Source organism: Muscardinus avellanarius, assembly GCF_963383645.1.
Source record: "Muscardinus avellanarius genome assembly, chromosome: 13".
In the NCBI taxonomy this organism is placed as follows: Eukaryota; Metazoa; Chordata; class Mammalia; order Rodentia; family Gliridae; genus Muscardinus; species Muscardinus avellanarius.
In genome coordinates, this window is record NC_137799.1 from 23,756,486 (window position 1) to 23,781,872 (window position 25,387).

Here is a 25,387-nt window from a genome sequence, read left to right on the forward strand (position 1 = left end):
GCAACTTAGTGAAATTCTATTCCAAATAAAAATATATAAAGGGCTGGGAATGTGGCTCAGAGGTAGAATGCCCCGGGGTTCAATCCCAGGTACCAAAACAAAACACGAAATACATTGCATAGCTGTGCACGTTTTGTTTAGCCTTAAAGCAGCTGATGGAGCCTTCCTGCTTTTGCAATAGCCAGTGCCTTCTCAACTTTCAAATATCAGTTTAAATGTCACCTCTGATACTATTCTCAGTCTTAGCACCAATCTGATTTCACCCACATCATTTAGGATTATTCTCAAGGTTTTTGTCGGTTTCCCCCCCCCTGGACCATGAAGTCCGGGACCTCAGCATCCAGGCAATCCTCTTCCTCCAGATCTCTCCAGTGTCTGGCGTGTCTGAGGCCCGTGGAGCCCTGGGTCCCCCTCAGAAGGTGCCGCAGCTGATGGCAGGCATCACAGTTCTGGCCCTGAACCCAAGTCCCAGCTCTCTGTGGGTGGGCCTTCTACAGACCCTGGCTTCTGTTTTTACCCCTCATCTTCACGTCCTTTCCTGATGCTGTGTCTTTCTCCTCTGCCTTCTGGACCTTCTTGCTCGCTCCTTGCTGGGCAGCGTGTCTCTGTGCTTGGTGAAGCCTGAGCAGAGAGAGGCCTTTGAGCTGGAACTGGCTGCCTGGCTCTCGCCGCCGGCTGGTTGCAGGTCGCTTCAAGTCGGGAGGGGATGTGTTTTCTGAAGTCCATTGAGTGCAGAGCCGGTTCTGTAGGGGTGACCAGCCCTCGGAGGAGTGTGAGGGTAACAGGTTGGTTTTATTTCCCATTTCACAAAGGAGTCACCTTAGGCCACTTGTTCATGTACCGAGAAAAATAACGAAGTACTTTTCCACAAGTCGGGTTCCATGTACAAGCAGACCCAGTGAGCTTGTCATCTTTGGAGACTTTTTTTTTTTTAAGTGGGACAAGGTCTCATCTCTACCAAGTTCAGAAGGGCTTGAAAAAGTTCTGACATGAATTGTAACATAAATGATTGCATCCACATTAGGGGTGGCAGGTAAACTTCATTGCTTGGGTGCTGATGAGTTTTTAAATTAACTTGGAAAGGAGTCTTCTTTTATTTGTTTGTTTGTTTGTTTGTTTGTTTATTAAAGTACTGGGGATGGAACCCAGGGGCATTCTACCTTCAAGCTACACTTCCAGCCCTATATTTTATTCTTTCTTTATTTTTTTGAAACAAGATCTCACTGAGTTGCAGAGGGCCTCACTAAGTAGCCGAGGCTGGCCACAAACCTGCCATCCTCCTGTCTCAGCTTCCTAAATGCTGGGGTTACAAGCGTGCGCCACCATGCCCGGCTCCTTTTATTTATTTTTTAATTTAATTTTGTTCTTTTTTTTTCTTTTCGGTGACACTGGGGATTGAATCCAGGGACATTCTACCACTGAGCTACACCTCCAGCCCTTTAATTTTAATTTCTTTTGAAACAGAGTCTCTCTAGGTTGTTGAGAGGCTCCCTTAAGTGGCAGAGGCTGTCCTTGAACCGATCCCTGTCTTAGCCTTATGAATACTGAAATTACAGGCGTTTCCCACTGCCTTCCTCCTCCCAGCTCTCTCTTATTTTTTTATTATTTATTTATTTATTTATTTTGGTGGTACTGGGGTTCCTGGGAACTCTTCTATCTCCAGGTTACACCCCCAGACCTATTTTATATTTTCATTTGGAAACAGGGTCTCTTAAGCCAGCGAGGCTGGCTTCGAGCCTGCGTGATCCTCCTGTCTCCGCCTCCCTATTTATTTATTTGTTTGTTTATTTATTTATTTATTTATTTATTTATTTATTTATTTATTTAGCGGGTCTGAGGATGGAACCCAGGGGCATTCTACCTCCGAGCTACATGTCTTGCTCTATTTTTTTTTTTATTCTTTACTTTGAAACAGGCTCTCCCTAAGTTGCGGAGGGCCTCACTAAGTAGCTGAGGCTGGCCGGGAACACCACCAGGCCCAGCTTATCCTCACGTTCTGAACCAGATAATTCAACACGATACATGTACTTTCTTCATTTGTTTCTTTTGTCAAAGTGCTCTCTTCTCTGCTAAACAGTAGGTTCTATGTGGGTTGTGCCTGTATCCTATATTATTAAAATATCCCTTGCACACATTATGATGAACATTAATCTTGAGATGTTCACTTGTATTATGGTATGAAGAATTGGGCTGGAAACTGTAATCCATGACACAATTTCATATATCTTATAGCATGTTCTGAATTTGGCTATGTATAATTAGGCCTCATTCCAGGATCATTTGGGTACTAAATTATAGATATATAGATAAATCAGTATCATCATCAGTGTTGGGAGTTGGAATATAACTTCTCAATGTGCGGTAAGTTGAATTTAGAAAACAGTACTGCAGCCATCAAAGGAAAACCACGGGGATCTAGTCTGCCATGAAGCTCAGGGTCTACAGCAGCTTATTAACTGCTCTAACTGAGCTAATGAGCTCATTAGGACCAAAAAGTCCATTTGCCCTTGAGGCGGTAGAAAGATATAAAAAAATATTTTCTAATGTATTTTGTATTCCAATGTCTTCCATGAGCTTTAGCTTGGCTAACAATATATTTTCTTCAGATCACATCCATAGAGCTTATTTGGAGGGAAATTTTCCGACTCACATAATAATGCTGAACTGTCAATAAGCAATGCCTGGTATGTAAACAGCTAGAATCTGAACACTTCAGAGACCGCAGAGGAGGAGGTCAGGTGGGTAAAGGCATGAGTGTTAGCTGGATGAAAGGATGTCCTCGGCATGTTTCTGGTAAGGATCTTCTATTTGTAGAGGTGGTCATAGTTTTTGATGCTTTGAGTTGCACATGAATGTTTCTTTTTTCCCCCCAAAATATAATATTGACCCATACCTGTAATCCTAGTACTTGAGAGACTGAGACAGGAGGATCACAGATTTGAGGACAGCCTCAGAAACTTAGTGAGGTTCTCAGAAAAGTAGTGAGATTATGTTTCCAAATAAGAAAGAAAATTGGTCTGGGGGTATAGCTTGGAGGTAGAATGCCTCTGGGATTAATTCCCAGTACCACACAAAAATACATACATATAACATTGGGATCATTCATTTGAATGTTCTAGCTAAAAGTAGAGTATCTGAATTAAAAACAAATGTTATAAAGTGAAAGTTGAGGAATTTTAGACCTTCCCACTTAATGATAGTTTGAGAATGATCTTAAATTTTTGTTAAAAATATTCCTGCTAACCTGGCATGGTGGCTTATGCTTATAATCCCAGTACTTGGGAGGCTGAGACAGGAGGATCATAGGTTTGGTACCAGCCTCAGCAACTTAGTGAGACCCTCTTTCAAAACACAAAACATAAAATTAAAAGGTCTGAGTGTAGCCGGGCGTGGTGGCACATGCTTGTAATCCTCATGCTTGGGAGGCTGAGACAGGAGGATCGCGCAGGTTTGAAGCCAGCCTCAGCTGGTTTAAGAGACCCTGTTTCCAAATAAAATATAAAATAGATCTGGGAGTGTAGCCTGGAGGTAGAAGGCCCCTGGGTTCCATCCCCAGAACCACCAAAAAAAAATAAAAATAAAAAAAGGTCTGAGTATATAGCTTTTTATTTTGTTTTATATAATGTCCCTGTATTCAACCCCCAGCACCACAAACAAACAGAGTATTGTGTAGATTCTGGTGTTAATCTGCCTGGATCATTGACCCAAACAACCTCCCGCCTTCCACTGATGTCCAGGTTGTATGTAAACTTTTGGTTTGATTCTAAGGCGTGATAGAGCACTGTTTCTAATATTGTTGGTAGAACTGACTCGCATGCGGTTTTCTTCGGTTTTCACCCTGTTCTGCCCTTCTGCAGAGCTTAACATCTTGAACTTGTTTGTTTTTCTGGAAAGATAGTGGGGATCATTTTCAGTAGATGCAATGGCTCCGTAATTGATTGTCCTAGTAGTTGGCAAAATACCGACCACAACTTATAGGCATTATTGGTCATTTTTTTCCTTTGTAGCTTGTAGTTGATTGATCTTTAACCAGTCTTAGATGAAGCCTTATGTTACTGTGTTATATCTGTCACCACTCACATTATTGTGTTTATAATAAACAGCAGCCGATGTGGGTGATATTTGTGATAGTTTTTTTTTTTTGGTGGTACTGGGGATTAAACCCAGGAGCATTCTACCTCTGAGCTACACTTCCAGTCCTATTTTATCTTTTATTTTGAAATAGAGTCTCACTAAGTTGCAGAAGGCCTTACTAAGTTGCTGAGGCTGGCTTTGAGCCTGTGATCTTTGGTCTCAGCCTCCCAAATACTGAGATTACAATCGTTTGCTACCATGCCCAGTTCACAGTCAGTTTTTGATTAGATGCCCCAATTTTTTATACCTTGCATCAAATGGGTTTCATTCTGGAATTTTTTTTTCTTGGGTAGAATACACACACACACACACACACACACACACACACACACACACACATATTTTGAGGGGTAGTATATTTAAAGCTAGCAGAGCAGGTAAACATTTTGCCTTCAAGATGTGAAATACAGTTACATTATAAATTTTCACAACACATTTTACCCCTAGGGAGACTTATTTGGAAGTTGATTATCTGAATAAAAATCACAGATAATAGGAGAGTTAAAAAAAACTCCCAGCTATGCTCATAATTAGTTGACTGTATTCCTGATACATTTCAGAGGTTGTTACTTAATAATGTAATTAGCCAGAGAAACACGCTTTCATGGACTCCCCTATGCATATGCTGTGTAAATTTGCGCTGCAGATTTTTTTTTTCCTTTTGCATCTAAACTGCTTTTTAAATGTCTATTTCCGTGTGATTGGGGGTTCATGTAGAATTTTCTTTTTATTATCTGCTGTGGCCTCTGTTGGATTGGCTTTTGCATATTTCCTAGTAGGAACTAACCAACATTTTCCCCTCCCTTCCTCCCTCCCTCTCTCCCTCCCTCCCTCTCTTTCTTTCTCTTTTTTTCTTTCTGTGGTACTGGGGATTGAACCCAGGGACATTCTACCTCTGAGCTACACCCCCAGTTGTATTTTATTCTTTATTTTGAAGCAGGGTCTCACTACGTTGTTGTGGAGGGCCTCACAAGTTGCTGAGACTGGCCAAGAACCTTTGGTCCTCCTGTCTGTCTCCCAAGTACTGGGATTACAAGTGTACACCACCACGCCCAGCAGAATTACCCACTTTTTTTGGTGCCATTTGGTCTGAGTAAGCGTGGCAATGACTACCATCTCTCTTAAGCATGATGGGAATATCTGTGACAGGGCTCTCATCTGCTTGGTGTTTGGTATGTGTGACTGGTAGGTGTGATTGTTAGGTATGATTGGGAGATGTGTGATAGGTTTTCAGTGTGATTCACCTCTGCTGGATAATAAATAGAGAAGTAATGTCTGCCTTGTTAGTTACACTTCTAATTTACTGATGCATGTTCCAGGCCACACCCAGGCAAGACCCTTATATCATCCTGATATATGTTTAACCTAATGTCTGCCTTGTTACTTACACTTCTAATTTAGTGATGCCTGTTTCCCCCCTTCAGGGGTTGTTGTCATATAAAAATATCATTTATTGCATCTTGAACAACAGAGAGAGAGGCATAGCATTGCCGGCAGTTCTCTTGCTCTGGGAATGTTCTCAGAGATAAGACTGGTTAGGAGTCATCATCATGGAACCCTCCTCGACTGACCTGATGCCCTTCATTCAGTCTTTTATGTCCAGGTGTAACCAACCTATAAGGTTAGTCCTACTTAGTCCCTGCAGTGGTCCCCTTCATTGTGAAGCTGCCCAGGTTTAATGAACCTAGACTTTGAATTCTCACAAAGCTCAGTTTGAATACTGGCCATATCTTTTACTGGTAGTGTGACTTTTTTTTTTTTTTTTTTGGTGGTACTGGGGATGGAACCCAGGGGCCTTCTACCTCCAGGCTACACTCCCAGACCTATTTTATATTTTATTTGGAAACAGGGTCTCGTAAGCCAGCTGAGGCTGGCTTCGAACCTGCGCAATCCTCCTGTCTCAGCCTCGCGGGGATTACAAGCGTGTGCCACCACGCCCGGTGGATTCAGTTGCCCCTCTCCCTCAACTTAAAAGGCCATTGGCTCAGCCTTTCTCTCTATCTTGATCTCATTCTCTCTCACTAACCATGCTCCGGTCAGTTTTCCCTTTCTGTAACACACTGAGACCTTTCTGTCTCAATCAGGGTCTCAGTGTTGATTCTTCTTGGATTCTGGTCCTAACCATGGCTGGCTCATTCTCAACTTTCAAGTTCTAATTCAGAGAGATCAAACTTCCTGCTGTAAGGGAGCCCTGGCATGAACTAGACGATGTTTGGGATGTCAACAATGACTGAGCGTTCTTATAAAACATTAACCACTTGTTTGGTTGGCTGCTCATGTACATACAAATATACTCATGTTTTGGAATGTTTGGGGCCAGTAATGTTTAAAAGGGCTGATGCTGGTAAAACATGATAAGGGCGAGGGGTCTTGTGTTTTGTAAACATGGGACTTGAGAGATAGAAAAGACTGGAGATTTATGAAGTGACCGCCTCATTCTTAATCCTATAACTGCTCGTAACTTGAGTCTGTATTGATTGGAGATTCCTCTTCCTCCCACCCTTCCTTCTCCTTCTCCTTCTTCTTCTTCTTCTTCTTCTTCTTCTTCTTCTTCTTCTTCTTCTTCTTCTTCTTCTTCTTCTTCTTCTTCTTCTTCTTCTTCTTCTTCCGCTTCTTCTTCTCCTTCTTCTTCTCCTTCTTCTTCTCCTTCTCCTTCTCCTTCTCCTTCTCCTTCTCCTTCTCCTTCTTCTTCTTCTTCTTCTTCTTCTTCTTCTTCTTCTTCTTCTTCTCCTTCTCCTTCTCCTTCTCCTTCTCCTTCTCCTTCTCCTTCTCCTTCTCCTTCTCCTTCTCCTTCTCCTTCTTCTTCTTCTTCTTCTTCTTCTTCTTCTTCTTCTCTTTTTCTTTCTTCCTTTTAATCTCAGAGCCAAAAGACTGGTCAGGTGGGTTGGACTGCTGTATTAAGGGGTTTATGACAATGTCGATGACAACAGATGACACCCTAATCTGGGAAGGTTCCCTTAGGAAAGTAACTCTTGGGGCCTGGAGCTGACCCAGCACCCGTAATGAGTTGAAAAAGAGCAATACCATTAAATCTATTAATTCCGTATCAAAGGCTGAGAGAAGCTACCTGCTTCTAAGCCCAAGAACGGTTGATGAAGCCAGGTGTGGTGACACATGCCTGTAGTCCCAGTGCTTGGGAGACTGAGATGAGGGATTGCAGGTTCAAGGCCAGCCTTGGCTATTTAGTGAGACATTCAGCAACTTAGTGGAATAGATCCTGTTTCAAAATAAAAATAAAACAGGGCAGGGGGTGTGTCTTAGAGGTAGAATGCCCCTGGATTCAATCCCCAGTACCCATTAAAAAAAAGTTGATAGGGAGATTGTACCATCTTCTCTATTTTGAATGTTTTTCTTAATGAATATACTTTTATTTTAAGAGCCTGGTTGTCAGGAGTGCTTAGTTTTCTTGGCTTTGTATAGATTGAGGAGGAAATCAGAAAGCTGTAAGTTTTTTTTCTCTTCTATTTTTAGGTATAGCTGGTACTATAGGTTACATTTGGAATCATTACTACCATCTTATTTTTTGTTTACTTTTCTTTATTTTTTGGGGGGGAAAGGAGTACTGGGTATTGAACTCAAGGGCATTCTATTCCCTGAACTAAATCCCCAGTCTGCTTTTAATTAATTAATTAATTAATTAATTGCAGTACTGGGGATGGAACCCAGGGGCATCCTACCTCAGAGCTACACCCCCAGCCCTATTTTTTATTCTTTATTTTGAAACAGGATCTCATTGAGTTGCAGAGGGCCTCACTCAGTAGCTGAGGCTGGTTGCAAACCATGATCCTCCTGTCTCAGACGCCCATGCTTTCCTATTTTATTTTGATAAAGGGTCTCACTAAATTGCAGAGGCTAGCCTTGAACCTTCAATCCTTCTGTCTCAGCCTCCCAAGTATTGGGATTACAGATGTGTGCCACTATGTCTGACTTAATATTCTCTTTTGAGTAGCATCGCGTCTGTGATCCAGCATTTCACAGCACGAGAAATTCAGCAAGCTTTGCTCCTTCCCCATATCTCACTGCTCAGGTTTTATTGGGTTAATTTGAAATTTCCTTTCCAAGTTATTATTTTACATCATTCAGCCTTTAGTTCTAGAACCCTTTACTCATAGTTATGTCAAGCTCTTCAATCCAAATTTAAATGATTATGGACACTTATTTGTCTCTTTTGCTGATTTTATTTTTCATTAGTGTTTCTTTTAAGACCCGTCTGCTCTTTCCTCCTTTCTTAGGAAGTTGTTCTCATTCATTTTCTTGTTAGACTGGAGTTATTTTTTGAAAATTTTCAGAAAAGGTACATATTTTGGGTTTTAAAACTTATTTAGTTTTTGATACTGGGGATTGAATCCAGAGAGGCATTCTGCCTTCAAGCTACAACCCCCTCCCCCCAGCCAGATTTTATTTCTTATTTGGAAACAGGGTCTCACTAGGTTGCTGAAAGCCTCGCTAAGTTGCTGAGGCTGGCTTTGAACCTGTGATCCTCCTGTTTCAGACTCCCAAGTACCGGGATTACTGGTGTGTGCCACCATGCCTGGCTCCACATTTTGGGTTTTTAAAATTCTATAATTGAAAATGACATTCTTAAGCTTTTATGTGAAGTATGGTTTAGTTAGGTCTAAAAATATTAATGTCATTATATTTCTTCCTAAGATAATGTTCTATAAATAGTCCATTGTCTGTTAGAAGTCAGAGTTGTAAAGAAATTTCATATTAATTTTATAATTCCAGGTGTATCTCTCTTGTTGCAACTGTTTTTTACTCTGAAAGGTGCATAAGAATCAAATGTTGAGAAGATAAAAACTTTATTGCTTTTTTAAAGTTAAGAGATTTCTTATGTATTTCATTTACTATTCATTAGACAACAATTTCTAGGATTGCATTATGGTTAATTTAGGAGTTATCTGAGGATACAGAGTAAAACGACAAAAAAAATTAGCACTTAAAAGAACCCTCATATGCATTATTTTACAAACCACTGAATTCTTTAAACATTTTCATAATTTGAGTATGTTTGAAATTTCATTTAATTCAGACATGCCTATTTTTTATACTTATTCTATGGAATTAGTGTTTTCTCTTTTTCCAGATGAGTGGCCTCTATCATTATTCATGATTAGATTTCTTTCTAAAATACCGATTGTTAGCCGGGCGTGATGGCACACACTTGTAATCCCAGTACTTGGGAGACAGGAGGATGGCAGGTTTGTGGCCAGCCTCAGCTATTTAGTGAGACCCTGTTTCAAAATAAAGAATAAAAAATGCGACTGAGGGTGAAGTTCAGATGTAGAATACCCCTGGGTTCAATTCCCAGTACTGGAAAAAAAAAAAAAAAAAAACACCCAAAACCTGATTGTAGGCTTAGAAGTCAGGCTCATCTCTAGGAATGTCTGCTCGCCCTTGTAGCTGTGGACTGTGGCAGCCCTCCCGAAGTGCGGAACGCACTCTTGGTGGGAAAGCCCGGCTCCCGCCTGGGTGGTGTGGCTCAGTATGTCTGTCAAGAGGGCTTTGAGAGCCCTGCAGGGAAGATCACTTCTGTTTGCACAGAGAGAGGCACCTGGACAGGAAGCACGTTCTCATGCACAGGTACAGATTCCCGTTCTGTGGGAACAGAAGAGGAAGCGCGGGAGCGCTGGATGGCGGCCTCCGCTGCTCCTGTGCCCGGCTCTCTCTTGGCCTGGGTGGGCGGCTGGCTTTAGTTTTGGCAACCAAGTCCTGAAGATTTAGAAGGTGGACTGGGAAAGTAAGTTGGAAAGAAAGTTGTATGCGTCTATCTTTAGAAACACCTTAAATCATGTCTGTCTCCTCTACTTGGCCAGTTGAAAAAAAATTTCCCCCATGGACTATTTTTTTCAGAGAGGCATACTCCTAACTGACCACGTATTGGCATAGCAGCTATTCAGAGAAAAGGAGATGTAATATAAAAGAGAGGTAATATAAAACAAAAATTTTTGTTTATTGTGGCAAAACACAATTTACCATCATAACTATTACATATAAATGTATACATATACTTATTAGTGGATTGTAGTCTCACGTCATGATGTAATTCAGGCCGATGGGGACACACATGCACACAGCACTGATGAGCTTCTCCCCGCGCTGCCCCTACTCCCTGCCCTTCCCCCAACACATTAAGATTGGCATTGATCATTTCAGGTATGTAAATGACAGCAGCGGCAGTGTCTCCTTCATTAGTCCCCCCCTTCCTGTAGGTCCCCTCCACCTCTCCACTGGGGTTTCTAACCCATCTTAACTATTATTTATTTATTATTTTTTATTTTATTTAATTTTTTAAATCTTAACTTTTTTTGTGTGTGTGGTACTGGGAGTGGAACCCAGAGGCTTTCTACCTCCGGGCTATACTCCCAGACCTATTTTATATTTTATTCGGAAACAGGGTCTCACTAAGTTGCCGAGAGCCTCACTCACTAAGTAGCTGAGGCTGGCTTCGAACCTGTGCGATCCTCCTGTCTCAGCCTCCCAAGTGCGGGGATTACAAGCGTGCGCCACCACGCCCGGCATCTTAACTATTTTTAAGCATGTAATTAGTAGTGTAGTGTTTATTCACATTATTATATAGCCAACCTCCAGCATGTTTTATCTGTGTGTGTGTGTGTGTGTGTGTGTGTGTGTGTGTGTGTGTGTGTTACTAGGGATCGAATCCAGGGGCATTCTATCTCCAAGCTACACCCCAGCCCTGTTTTATCTCTTATTTTGAAATAGGGTCTCACCAGGTTAGGAGAGTCTTACTACGTGCTGAGGCTGTCCTTGAACTTCTGTCTCAGACTCCCAAGTACTGGGATTATAGCAGGTGCCACCATGCCCGGTGTTTTTATCTTTTAACACAGAGACTAAGTCCATTGGACATTAATTCCCATTTTTCCTCCCCACAGCCCTTGGCACCCCACCATTCTACATTCTGTCTCTTGAGAATTTGACTACTTTAGGTATTTCCTATATGTGGAATCCTACAGTGTCTTTTTGACACTGGCTCCTTTCACTGAACATAATATCTTCAATTCACACCGGTGTCGTAGCATGTGTCAGGATTTCTTTCCTTTTAAAGACTGAATAGGAATCTATTGCATCGTATACTATATTTTGCTGATCTAGTCGTCTGTCAGTGGACATTGGGCTGCTTTCTCTTTTGGGTTATTGTGAAAATGCTGCTATGAACGTGAGCGTGCAAATATATCTTTGAGATCCTGCTTTCAATTTTCACTTAAAAGTGAAATTGCTTCTGGAGTTTTGAGACTTCCATTCAAATTCCAGCAGTGGACCCGGGCGAGGTAGCGCACGCTTATCTTCCCAGTACTTGTGAGGCTGTGACAGGAGGTCGCGGGTTCGTGGCCAGCCTCAGCTGCTTAGTGAGACCCTGTTTCAAAATAAAGAATAAAAAATAGGGCTGGAGGTAGAGCTTGGAGGTAGAATGCCCCTAGGTTCAACTGCCAGAGCCCCCCCCCCAAAAAAAAATACTGTTGAAAGGGGATCAGATGATCGATGGGGGTACATTTTGAAAAGTTTAAAGCACTGCGCCTATATTAGCTTTTTCTCCTGAATTGCTAACGTTTGTGAAGATCTTTTCATGGATTAGAAGTGTGCGCTTCCTCTTTCTCCGGTTCACCCCCTTCCTCCAAGAGACAGGGTGGGAAAAGGCAGCCATTCTTACCATTAGTGATGGTTGGCCAGGGAGTGTGACGACTGGTTGTCACACAACTCTGGGAATATATTTCTGCGTGTTGATTCACTTGGCTGTGAAGACAGATCCCTGTAAAATAAAAATCTCAAAGTAGCTTGGGTCTTGTCCAAGTTTTGTGTAGGAAAGTCTAGCCAGAACAAACCAACCTTGTGGACTTCTCGTGATTATTTGCCAATAGAGAAAGAGTGTGTAATAATTTTGATAATGGGACTGTGATGAAACTTGTCCTTTCATTCAGCAGACATCTCTTCAGTGTGTGCTCTGCGTGAGGTACTCTGTGAGGCTCTGCCCTCTTGCAGTTTAGAATGCAATAGGGGAAACAGACCATTTTCTCTAGAAATGCACAAATGCACGTGCGTATCAGGTTTTGCAAAGAAATTCGAGTCATCCGTGTCCTCTGGAGTTCTTGGGCAAAACATTCTCCCGGTCGCTGGGAAGCTTAGCTTTGCTACTGCCGTCCTTTCTTATCAAGGCAAGAGGATGTAGAAGCCGGGCGTGGTGGTAATCTCCGTGCTTGGGAGGCGGAGACAGGAGGATCGTGCAGGTTTGAAGCCAGCCTCAGCTGGCTTAAGAGACCCTGTTCCCAAATAAAAAATATATAAAAAAAATAGGTCTGGGAGTGTAGCCTAGAGGTAGAAGGGCTTCCAGGAATCCCAATACCACACACACACACACACACACACACACACACACACACACACACACACACGATGTAGGCCAGATGCTGCCATCATAGAAACAAAAAGGATGAGAATCCAGAGATCCAGGTCAGCTTTCACTCAAAGAGGTGCCGTTCACTCATGCAGAGAAGCGAGGGTAAACCTATAACAAATGGCCGAGGACTTCGGATCCCCAAAATTGAGAAGAACTGATGGGGTACTGGACTGGGCCTTTGGTTGCTCCAGCAACAAGAGCACCTCTAGGAGTGACTGGGAGGATGCGCGGCCTCCTGGCAGTGTTCCTGAGGCGGAGCTACCCTGGAGAGCGCTGGGTAGAGAGTTTCTGGTTTGCTTCATTGCCCAAAGTGCTCTGTCTCCACCGTTCAGAATCCAGCGGGGGCACTGGGATTAGTCACTACAGGAAAAACCAGGGGATCTGCATGGGGCATAGTAAACTATTAATTAGCCGATCCTTGTAGAGCACTTTGAAGAACAAACATGTTATGTAACTGCTAATTATAATTACCCCGCTCAGCCTGCCACCTTTCACGAAGTCTGTGGCTCCGGCTGCAGCTGCTTCCACGGGCTTAGCAAGCTTCGGTTTAAGGGAAGAAAAGCCATTCTCCCTGCGGGCTGGGATCTTTCTGTGAGGAGGCCTCTGTGCCCTCGTTCAGGATTGGCAGCTAAATTCAATTTCCGCAGATAAAGGGGATGATTTACATGCTGATTAATTCATGGCACAGTGCAGATGACCCGGGTGGGGAGGCCGGAGAGGCTTCTGGGAGTGAAGGGAGAGGCCGACTACCGGGCTCTGGCTCAGCTGCCCCCTTCTTCCTCCTGCCCCCTTGACCTCCCAGGCCAGCTCCCTCTGTGTATTTTGTGTTTTCCTTTTTTAATGTTTACCTTCAGCTCCTCCCCTTCACCATCTACTGCTGTCTTCTCTGTTTTCACCCTGTTTACCCCTTTCTGTACTTAAATGTTTAGTTCCGAACTGGCCGAAATAATCGATCCTCGCTTTATATGAATCGTTTTAAATTACTTTAACGTATCTGTGGCGGCCCTATGCCTTTGGATTAGCAGCCCGGGTCTGTAATACATTTTTAATGGAGTATGAACTCTTGACGAGGTGGTGGGATTTCCCCCCCACCCCCTTGGCCAGTTTGGACTGGAAACTCCAGACAGCCGGGAATGAGGCAACCAGGCAACCACTGAGTGTCTGGAAAATACCCAGGTGGGAGCTTGATGTTGGGAATCGGTTTACCTCGAGATCAAAGCGGCTGATTCAGTCTTGATAAGACTGTCCCGGCTTCCATTCTGCACAGGTCATTTGCCTTTTTATGTTTCAAGTCTGGGTTAATAATTACATGGTTGGCGCGCTCACTCCGCGCTCTTAGGAGGGCAGCATCTCTTTGGAGCACGGGCTGGTTGTCTGCCAGGATCCTTTCTGCGCCCCCTGACCTGCCCTGGGGCTGCTGCAGATGCCTCCACCCTCCTTCCTTTGCTTTTTCCTGTGGCTCTTGACCCCCTCTCCTCGCTGGCAGTAGCGAGCACACACAGGGGCTTTTTTATACAAATTGCCACATGGCTGGGCTGTGTCTGAATACGCGAAGAGGGCTTGGACCATCCAGCTAAGTTATTGCTCTTGCCGACTGAGCACCAGCTGACACGCCCAGGGCTCTACTAGGGGCCTTAGAACTTGATTTTATTTCATCCTCAGACAAGCCTTGTGAAGTAAGTATTAGCTTCATTTCATAGATGAGTAATCTGAGACTCATTAAGGTTGAGCAATTTTCACAGGGTCATTCAATAACTAACAAATGGTAGAGTTGGGATTTGAACTCAGATCTGTAAACCCTGAAAGCTCCCCGCCCCTTCCCTTCCATGCCAGGGTCACCCAAGCTTAAATTATTTGCACACGGCCCTGATAATGTGCGCCATAATGATGTTTTTTTTTTAACTTAATATGTTTCTTAAAACAGCACACACATACACTTACGTATGTTCATGTAGTTTTTTAATTAAGCTTTTTTTGGGGGATGGAACCCAGGGGCATTCTATCTCTGAGCTATACCCCAGCCCTATTTTTTTATTCTTTATTTTGAAACAGGGTCTCACTGAGTTGCAAAGGGCTGGCTGCAAACCCAGATCCTCCTGTCTCAGCCTCACAAATGCTGGGATTACAAGCGTGTACCACCAGGCCCAGCTTAAACTTTTTTTCGCAGACCTGGCCTGCCCCCTCTTCGATGTCTTAGTAAAAGACACCTTGTTCAGAGTCAAGCTCAGGGGCGGGTGGACAGCTTGGACTCCTCGCCTCCTCTTGAGTCTCCTTCAGAATTGCCTCTGATTTTGTAAGACAGTGCCCTCATTTTATCTCTGGACCTCTTGGCTGAGTACTTCAGCGCACAAGCTCTTAGCCGTGGCGTCTGATGTACCTACTTGTGAATCCTGCTCTGCTGCCCGTGGACTTTCCGACCTCTGGCAAGTTACTTAACATCTCTAAGCCTCATATCCATGAAATGGACGCAGTTACTTCTAGCACCTGGCTAGATGTAGATGGAGGCTGAACGCCTTTGCACAGGACTTTTCTCACAGTGATAACTCAATACATGTTCGCTCTTGTTGTTTTCATTATTGCTTCTTATGACTGCTGGGATGGTGGGATACAATCTGTCAAGAGCCGCCTGTACTGCAACACGAGTACCGCATATTTCCCTTGTCTTCTGTACTGTAGTGCTGCCTTCAAGATGCACCGGTGATCATTCTAAAAAAACATCCGCCTGGCACGGTGGGGCACGCCTGTAATCCCAGTGCTTGGGAGACTGAAACAAGGAGAACTGCACGTTTGAGGGCAGCCTCAGCAACTCAGTGAGACGCCCCGGCCAAAAGCGTAGAGATCTTGACTCAAAATAAAAAAATAAAAAAGGTCTGGGGGTGTAGTTCAGCGGCAGAGCACCCTTGAATGCAATCCCCAGCACAACAGAAACCAACCGACCGACTGACCACCCAGCCAACCAATAAAAAAGCAAACAAAAAAGCAAATGTTCCTGTCGTTTCCCTGCTTCTAGCTCTTGCTGCTCAGAGGAGTGAGTCCACACTTACCGTGGCAGTGAGGCCGTCCTCACCCCTGTCCTGGGCCCCCTGGCGGCCGCACCCCTGGCTTTCCTCCCCTTCCACAGCTCAGAACCTGCCGCACCCTGTGGCTGCTTGGGCAGCAAGCTTGGCAGTCTGCCTGCTCAGGGGCTTCCCTGCCTTTTAGCTTTTTATCCATTGAGGTCACGCCCTGCCGGAATCGGGCTTTCCCAGGTCCTCCATGGAGTGCCGATGTCTTCTTGTTGTTCTAGGCTACATGATACTTTTATGTCGCTTTGTAATGATGCTTTTTTATGAACCTGTGTCTCTGTTCACTTCCTCCATTAGATACCACGATCCTTTTGGGTAGGAGTGATGTTCTGATCACCAGCACAGCCCTGTGCCTGGCATGGGAGGATGCTTGGCATCTGGTAGCCATTCAATTAGTGGTAAATAGTGAATGCAAGAGCCCTGGAGACAGTCCCAAAGGAGACTTACAGAAATGTCTTCACTTGCTGGGTGAGATGGTATGCACCTGTAATCCCAGTACCTGGGAGGCTAAGACAGGAGGATTGCAGGTTTGAGGACAGCCTCAGCAATGTAGCTGACTCTCAGCAACCTAGTAAGACCTGGTTTAAAAACAAAAAGAAATAAATAAAAGAAAAGAAAGGAAGTACTGGCTGGGAGTATAACTTGGAGGTAGAATGTTTCTGGGTTCACTCCCAACCAACACCAAAAACATTTTTTTTTTTCACTTATGAGTACTATTGAAAGAAGGGCATATCTACCCAGGTGTTCTCTTCAAAAGGGCAGCATTAATAAAGGTTTAATATCTGTTACATTTGTAAAAGAGTTTTTGAAACTGATTTGTAGATACCTGGAGGAAAAAGCTACAAATTTTGTTAAATTGCTCCGTGGGATGAAATATCTGACAGTCCTGTGATATGGATTTATCTGTGGAGAGAGCATTGCACAGGCTGGAGGCAGACAGCATCTGTGAGATGTGACTTACAGTTGTCACAGTGAGTGGGCAAAAAGGAAGGACAGGAAAGGCAACTCCTCTCTAGCCTCTGCTTAGGTGACAGAGGGACCAATGGCAAGAAGGAGATTTGTTTTTCTGGCAACTCAGAGAGAACGGGAGAGGCAAGGTGTTTCCTTTTCCTTCTGGACCTGGTGGTGAGTCAACAGATATCTAGGGCTCTGGGGTTAGAAGAGCAGCAGAGAGGAAGGGGCCAGGAATATTTGGGGACTTTTTCAGGCTGCTAAAACACTGGCACCAGCCAGGCATAGCAATCTATACCTGTAATCCCAGTACTTGAGAGGCTGAAACAGGAGGATGACAGGCTTGAGGCCAACCTCAGCAACTTAGCAAGATCCTGTTTCCAAATAAAAATGGCTGGGAGTGTAGTTTAGAGATACAATGTCTCTGGGTTAAATTTTTAGTATACAAACAGACAAACAAACAAATGACTGGCACTAACACAATCTTTACATAAGGAGGCGAAGTGCTAAAGTCATTGCATCTCTTAGTTTACCTACCTCTGCAACTGAAGTATATCTTTGATATCAAAGCATCTGTGTTCTGAGGACAAACGCTGATATAGAGACCCAGGGATTCTTTGGACAGCTGTGTTAGTTAGTTTTCCATCACTGTGATAAAATGCCTGAGAAAATTCACTTAAAGGAGGAAAGATTATTTTGGATCACAATTTCAGGGATTTCATTTCAGGGTCACATGGCTTCCTCCACTGTTTTGGGGCCTGTGGCAGAAGGAGGTAGGGCATAAATTGTTCATCTCAGATAGGAAGGAGAGAGAGAGAGAGAGAGAGAGAGAAAGAGAGAGAGAGAGAGAGAGAGAGAAAGAGAGAGAGAGAAGGGAGTTGGAGAGAGGAAGGGAGAAAGGAAGGAGGAGGAGGAAGAAGAGAAAAAAGCAGAAAAGGAAGAAGAAGAGAAGAAGGAAGAAGGAAGGGGAAGAAATACCTTTAAGACACACCCCCAGTGAATGAGGCCCCACCTCCTAAAGTTTCACTATCTCCCAGTAGCACCCCTAGCAGGAGACCAAGCCTTCAACACATGAGCCCTTGGGGACATTCCAGATCAAAATGGTGGCAGCCACAGGTGGCCCTCTGTCATCTCTGCAAAAGTTTGCCTGTTTTCCTCCCTCTTCCTCCATTCATTATCACTCATAGATGACCTGGACTTTAGCTGACAGCAGGTAATTTCCTGGGACACAGAATGCAGGGAATAGTGATGGGGTAAACTAGTGAAAATGGTTGAATCTTTGATGGGCAGAGTCAGTAGACCAGGGCAGTCCAAACTTGGTGTTGGTTCTGAGTATGGAAAAAGTGAGTCACCCAGGAAATTCCTGTGGTTCAGGCTTTCTTTCTCAGTGGGAGGCTGAACAGAGGTTTACTCCAGGAAGAACAGAGGCTGAGTTGAGGAGGGTCATTTTCTGAGATGGAGAACAACCTTTCTCATTCTTCTTGATGGGAGTCTTACCTTGGGTTTCCTAGAAAAGAAAATCAGAGGCAGAGAGCCTTCTGATTGCTATATAATATGGTGCATATTATATAACAAGAAATAAGCTCCCCGGAAGTAGGAGTGGTGATAAAAGAGGAGTAATGAAGTGAGAGGAGGCAGAGCAAGGACTCCTTGTTGGGCAGTCTCCTCTGGGTGTGAGGGACGGATTGCATGACAACCTGCCAGCATCCTAGGGCCTGCAGAAGCCAAGTCTTTACAGGACCTCCCATCAGGGGAAAGAGAGAAAGAGAAGGATTTATCTACTAGCTCCTATCCCCAAAGGATTTTTTTTTCTTTTTTGGGGGGGATACTGGGGATTGAACTCAGGGGTATCTACCTTCAAGTTATACCCAGCCTTATTTTGCCTTTTTTTTTTTTTTTAAAAATAGGCTCTCGTTAAGTTGCCGAGGCCGATCTTGAACCTACAGTCCTCCTGTCTGAGCCTCCCAAGTACTGGGATTACAGGTGTGCACCACCACGCCGGGCTTTTCCATAGGATTTGAATTCCTGCGCTGCCATGTTGTGTGTGCTGGGGCATTGGGGCCACAGTGGGAGTTCTTATCCTCACCTCCTCCCTGGAATAGAAGGCATGACAGTCATGCTGTCAAAATTTTTGCAGGGCTGAAACTAAGACAGGTGAGGCTGAAAGAATCCAAAGATTCCTCAGGAGATGTCTGATTTGATGGGAAAGTTTGAACTGGGGCTGTGGAATATTCTTGCTATATGAAATGAGAATCCCTTTCTCCAAGGATGATAGTATGATGGTTTTTTTTTTATCTACAGGGAGTATTTCTTAATAAATAAGATTGTCTTCTTAAGTTCATTTTTGAATTGTTTATTTCTAGTATAATTTTTTTTTTACATTAACCTTGTATCTTGCAACCTTGCTGAATTCTTTTTTTGGTGTTAATAGTTTTTTTTAAAGTTTGACTTTCTATATATAACATCATATCATTTGCAAATAGAGGTAATTTTACTTGTCTTTAAGAAATTTAATTTTAAAGAAATGAAATACTAGTCCTCCTTCCCACTCTAAGCTCCCTGAGTGATTGGTTGACTGGGTTCACTGGAAACTTACCCCTGAGAACCAAGTCCCTAATATAGTTTCCCATATTGCCAAATTCATTAGATGGAATATATGCATGCAGATTATTTAAGAGAAGTAGAACCTAAAGAAATCATGGTTTCCTAATGGTCCAGGGTTATATAGCTTCAATTAAAGGAGTCCCAGGAGTATTGAAGGACCTCGCGGAGAATTTGTTCCGTCCACCCATCCATTGCTGAGGAGTGTTGGCGACACCTGCCCCCACCCTCTGTGAACAGCAGTGACTTGGTTGCCTGCCCCACCACTTGGCTCGAGGAAGGTGGGAGCCAAGATTCCATGCAGGACTCAGCCGGGCCTCGCTGCATCCCTCCTGAGTGGACGCCAGGGCATCCAGTGGCCCATCAGACTAGTCACAGTTGGGGCTCTTCCCCTTCCTCAGGCAGAATCTTTCCCTTTCCATCAAGCGGGTAATGGGCCAGACTCTTTCGGATGAAGGGAAGCCTGGTGATTGGCCTGGGAGCGCTGGAATTGCCCAATTCAGCATACAAATCAGAGCACGAATGTTGGTTGACAGAGATGCAACCTGGGCAGATAAGCTCATCTCCGCGATGGTTTTTCCAAAGCCCATTTGTGAGCTGTCTCTCTTTTTTTAATTCTAGAAATAATGACAGAAATTAAAGATGTGTCCGTGTTTAATAACACCTGTGTGAGATGGCAAATAAACGCAGGAAGAATCAACTCCAAGATGGTATATGTGGTAAGTAGAGCCAGCTACTTTTTCCTGCTGGGACAGAAATGGTAGCCCACAGAAATATGAATCAGAAAGACTCGCTCCCATGATTGTCGGCCTAGTTGCTTTCTGATTCTATTGCCATATTATCATTGTTGTTATTATTATTATCATCATCATCATTTGGGCGTAGTACTGTAGGTTGAACCCAAGGGCATTCTACCTCCAAGCTACACCCTCAACCCTTTTTTACTTTTTATTTATTTTGAAACAGGGTCTCACTAGGTTTCTGAGAGTCTCACCACGTTGCTGAGACTGGCCTTCAACCTCTGATCCTCCTGTCTCACCCTCCCAAGTACTGGGATTACAGGTGTGCACCCCATGCTCGGTGGATAAATGGAACATTTACTCCATCTGGACTGTTCTGTTATTTGCATTCTGTGCTCAAAAATATTTGTCATGTAACAGGGTCTATACGTGGGGGCTGCGTTTCTATTTGACATCCCAGTCTTCCTTGTTTCCGAACACTTGCATTGTTCTTTCCAGAGCAGGCCTGGAAGGGCCTGCTGATGAGGGATGGGGCGAGTGGCCTTGGGTTGTGTCTGCCTCCGTTGACCACTGGCCATCTGTGGGCAGCAGAGCATTCCCCAGAGAGATGGCTCATCTATGTCACTTTTAAGGTTTATCAATTGCTGGTCTGAGTAGATTATGTCACCAGAGGCCTGCTGGCAGAGGCTGACTCTTGGCCTTATCCAGCTGAGCGGTGCATCCTGAGATGGACTGGTAGGGGCCGGGATGCAGCGCTGCCGAGTCTTAGCTGTCCTGACTGGGTGCTGGCTGGGGTCTCTTGTCTTCTTCTCCCAAAGATGCACATAAAAGGGAAGCGGCGGGACCCCGTGGAGCCGGATCACGAGGAGACAATCCGCTTGACAACAGACAGCAGGACCCCTGCGGTGTGCCTTGACCTGTACCAAGGCACCAACTACACCGTGCGCATCTCCACGACCCTTCGCAGGCGCTCTGTGACTGTGGTCCTGGGTTTCCAGACAGCTGGTAGGTGGAGGCGAAGTCTCACTGCTGCTAGAAAATGCTGAGCACAGGACGAGGGGAATGTGCCTCAGCACCACTGGGTGGGAAGTTCCTGCTTGTTTTTGAGATTGGTCCTGGGGCAGGGACTGGGGATGTAATTACTTCAGGGGTCAGATCCTGAGCTGGCATAGTAGGAAGATTCTTACTGTTAGTGCCGCCCTGAGTGGCACTGGTGTGTTATTGCTCAGCTGAGTCTTCTGGTGAAAGTGGAAGATAATAGAAAGGCATTTGAAAGGAGAGAACAGCCGGGCATAGTTGGCACACCTGTCTGTAATCCATGTACTTGGGAGACTGAGACAGGAGAATCTGCAGGTTCGAGGCCAGACTCAGCAATTTAGCGAGACTCTCAGCTACTTAGCAGGATCCTGTTTCAAAATAAATAAAAAGGCTGCGGATATAGCTCAGAGGTGGAATGCCCCTGGGTTCAATCGCCAGTACTATGCAAAAAAAAAAAAAAAACAAAAAAAAAAACAAAACAACCCCCCCCAAAAAAAACCCCCACAAATAATAGGAGAACATTAGAGAATAATGCAGGTGATTTGCAGGTATCCCAGGAGTAGCAAGCAGGAACCAGGTGGCTTATCTGTGGTAGGAAGCCCAAACATCGCTTTTGCCCTGTGAGGGAGGAGGAGCCAAGGAGGCCCACGTGGCAGTTCTAGTCTAGGGTGGAGCTGACCCCAGGACCGATAGGCCCAGAAACAGGCGAGAGTGGGTGAGTGGAAAGGAGGCTGCCCTAAGATGTGGGTGTGGTTGGAAAGAGGAGTTAGAGATGAAGGAGCTTTAAGAAGGAGGAATAAACTTCACTGCACATAATTGTCACACAGATTTTTAAAGAATGTCGTGATGTTCACAGTGTTTTTTTTTTTTTTTTTTTTTTGCGGGTTTAGGGATGGAACCCAGGGGCATTCGACCTCTGAGCTACACCCCCTGCCCTACTTTTTATGCTTTATTTTGACACAGGGTCTCACTGAGTTGCAAAGGGCTTCACTGAGTAGCTGAGGCTCTCTGCGAAACGTGATCCTCCTGTCTTAGGCTCTGGAATGCTGGGCTTGCGAGCGTGTGCCACCACGTCCAGCTACATGTTTGTTTGTTTTTTGAAATGGATTCTTATTTAATAATATGACAAAGATTTATGGGCAAACATTTTTTTTTCTTGTGGTACTGGGGATGGAACCCTTCTACCTCCAGGCTACACTCCCAGACCTATTTTATATTTTACTTGAAAACAGGGTCTCTTAAGCCAGCGCGGCTGGCTTCGAACCTGCGCGATCCTCCTGTCTCCGCCTCCCAAGCGCGGGGACTACAAGTGTGCGCCACCACGCCCGGCTATGGATAAACTTTGAGAAGCCGTTGGTATCCTTTATTGTTTTGGGGGAGTTAATTCTTAACGAGGTGTTCCATGTCCCGCTTAGGAAAATCTATATCAACCCTCAGTTATTGTTGGGTACTGGGACGTGGAAAAGATTGGTTAGAAATTGTGAAAAGTTGCCGGGCGTGGTGGTGCACGCTTGTAATCCCCGTGCTTGGGAGGCTGACACAGGAGGATCGCACAGGTTCGAAGCCAGCCTCAGCTACTTCGTGAGGCTCTCAGCAACTTAGTGAGACCCTGTTTCCAAATAAAATATAAAATAGGTCTGGGAGTATAGCCCAGAGGTAGAAAGCCTCTGGGTTCCACTCACAGTGCCACCAAAAAAAAAAGAAAAATGTGGAAAGTTTTCCAGTCTTAGTAATAGAAAACCAACTATGAAATTATACAAATTAAGCTGTCAGTACTTATATAGAAATAAAACAGAATGATCTATTTTTAACTAATATGTAGGAGAGATATTAAGAAATTAATTAATTGGAGAAACTTTACAAAGTGGATAAACAATTTGGATTTAGATTTATAGTGATTTTTTTTTTTTTGCACTGGAGATTGAGCCCAGGGGAATTCTCCAGCCTTTTTGATTTTTTAGTTTGAAACAGGGGCTCACTAAGTAGCTCAGGCTGGCCTCAAACTGTCAATCCTCCTGTCTCAGCCTCTCAAGTACTGAGATTACAGACATAGGCCTCTGCACCTGATTACAGGGATTTTTTTTTTTTTTTTGCAGGTCTGAGGATGGAACCCAGGGGCATTCGACCTCCGAGCTATACCCCCTGCTCTATTTTTTATTCTTTATTTTGAAACCGGGTCTCACTGAGTTGCAGAGGGCCTCACTAAGTAGCTGAGGCTGTCCAAGAACTGTGATCCTCCAGTCTCAGCCTCCCAAATTCTGGGATTACAAGTGTGCACCACCACACCCAGCTAGGGATATTTTTAAAAAGATCATCACAGGGGACGGGGTGGGAGGGAAGCTCAATGGTACAGTGCTTGTCTAGCATGCATCAGCCCTGGGTTCAATCTCCAATACCACAAAACACAAATGAATTCAAATCCAGAAGATCACAGGACTTCTGACTCATCTGCTACTGATGGTCAGAATGATAGTTTGCTGTTTGGTGTCAGCTGTTTTTACTAATATCTGATGGCCCTTCACGTGACTCTCATTCTGGAAAAACGTGGTCTTTGGAGTTTTGGGTTTTGCATCTTAACTCTTGGATAGTTGGAAGAGTTGGGCCTGATCTGAGTTATTTCATGTCTCTGGGCCAATTTGCCGTGCCTGAAATTTTAAATGGAGTTGGATTAAATTAGCAGGTTGATCTAGTGAACTAGGATTTCCACTGAGTTATCCCTACTGGAGCTGGGTGTGCTTCTACTTTTACTCAGCATCTCCCTTCTTCATTCCATTGTTTGATGCATCATCAGGGTTATGCAAGTCCCCTTAACATGAAATGGGAAGTTTTCCACATATACATAGAAAGAGAACCTGGAAAAGTTTATATCTCCTTAAAATTATTCCCTTCCTTTAGATTTGCTCATAAGATTAAGTCTCAACCATTTAGGGAGATGATTCTTTGACAGCTATGTCAATTTCTTTCATAACTTTTGGTCAGTTTTTTTCCTAGGTCTTTTTGAGTCAATTTGAGTACTTTATATTTTCTTTAAAAATGGCCCTTTAGCCTCTGAGGCCGGGATCGGAGCCTGCTGAGGGGTTAGGCTGGTGCTGGGGCCAGCAAGGCCGGGATCAGAGCCTGCCATGAGCAAGGCCAGTGCTGGGGCTTCCAAGGCTGGGATCGGAGCTTGCCGAGGGGTTAGGTCAGTGCTGGGGCCAGCGAGGCCGGCATTGGAGCCTGCCGTGAGGCAAGGCCAGCACTGGGGCCTCTGAGGCCGGGATCGGAGCCTGCCGAGGGGTTAGGCCGGTGCCGGGGCCAGTGAGGCTGGGATTGGAGCCTGCCATGAGGCAAGGCCAGTGCTGGGGCCTCCAAGGCCAGGATAGGAGCCTGCCGAGGGGTTAGGCCGGTGCCAGGGTCAACAAGGCTGGGATCGGAGCCTGCCTTAAGGCAAGGGCAGTGCTGGGGCCTCCGAGGCTGGGATCGGAGCCAGCCGAGGGGTTAGGCCGGTGCGGGGGCCAGCGAGGCCAGAATCGGGGCCTCCCATGAGGCAAGGCCGGTGCTGGAGCCAGCAAGGTCATGATCAGAGTCCTTCGGGTGGCCAGGCCACTACTGGGGCCGTCAAGAGTGGGATCGGAACTTGCAATGTGGTATGCACAGAGAAATAGCACAGAAAATAAAAACCAGATGCTTCCCCTAATTAGCAAAAACTAGGAGGAAAGGGGTAACAGGAGGAGGTCAAGTTATAGAAAGGGCCCTATAGCAAAGCAATTAAGGTGACCAATCAGAGGGGATGGGATGGGGAGGAAGGAACCTCTTTAAAGCTCATGATGTACATAAACAAATGTATCAAAGATAATCACCAATCAAGCATGGGATCGAGGGAAGGGGAGGGAATGGGATGGGGATTGGATGAGGGCTAATTGGATTATGTGTGCTTGTATATCCTCTCAAGTCTTGTATTCCAATGTGATGTCTGATTACAATGCACCAATAAAAATATTAAAAAATAAAAATGGCCCTTTAGTAAGCCAGGCGTGGTGGCGCATGCTTATAATCCCAGCATTCGGGAGTCTGAGACTGGAGGATTGCAGTTCATGGACAGCCTCAGCTACTTAGTGAGGCCCTTTGCAACTCAGTGAGACCCTGTCTCAAAATAAAGAATAAAAAATAGGGCTGGGGTGTAGCTGGGAGGTACAATGTCCCTGGATTCCATCCCCAGTACCAAAAAGAAAAAAAGTCCCTTTGGTTGAGGTTTTTAATATATTGGCATAAGAGTATGTGGAACACTTACTTATAACTTTTTGGGGCTATAGTTTCTATAACCCCAGGTTATTCTGATTCCTGCTTTTGTTTTTCTCTGTTCAAAAATTGGTTGGAGTTGGGCGTGGTGGTGTATACTTGTAATCCCAGCATTCGGGATGCTGAGACTGGAGGATTGCGGTTCATGGACAGCCTCAGCTACTAAG

The 25,387-nt window shown here is 44.6% G+C and overlaps 1 protein-coding gene across 1 annotated transcript in view; it reads left to right on the forward strand.

Annotated features, from left to right (window-relative positions):
• Window positions 1-25,387, forward strand: part of SUSD1 (sushi domain containing 1) — a gene marked incomplete at both ends in the record, with an annotated part of 127,605 nt that overhangs the window by 38,151 nt on the left and 64,067 nt on the right. Inside the window, 3 exons of the mRNA XM_080708912.1 lie at window positions 9,538-9,717; window positions 19,786-19,883; window positions 20,723-20,909. Coding sequence (XP_080565038.1) covers window positions 9,538-9,717; window positions 19,786-19,883; window positions 20,723-20,909 — 465 coding nt within the window. The remainder of the gene's footprint in view (window positions 1-9,537; window positions 9,718-19,785; window positions 19,884-20,722; window positions 20,910-25,387) is intronic.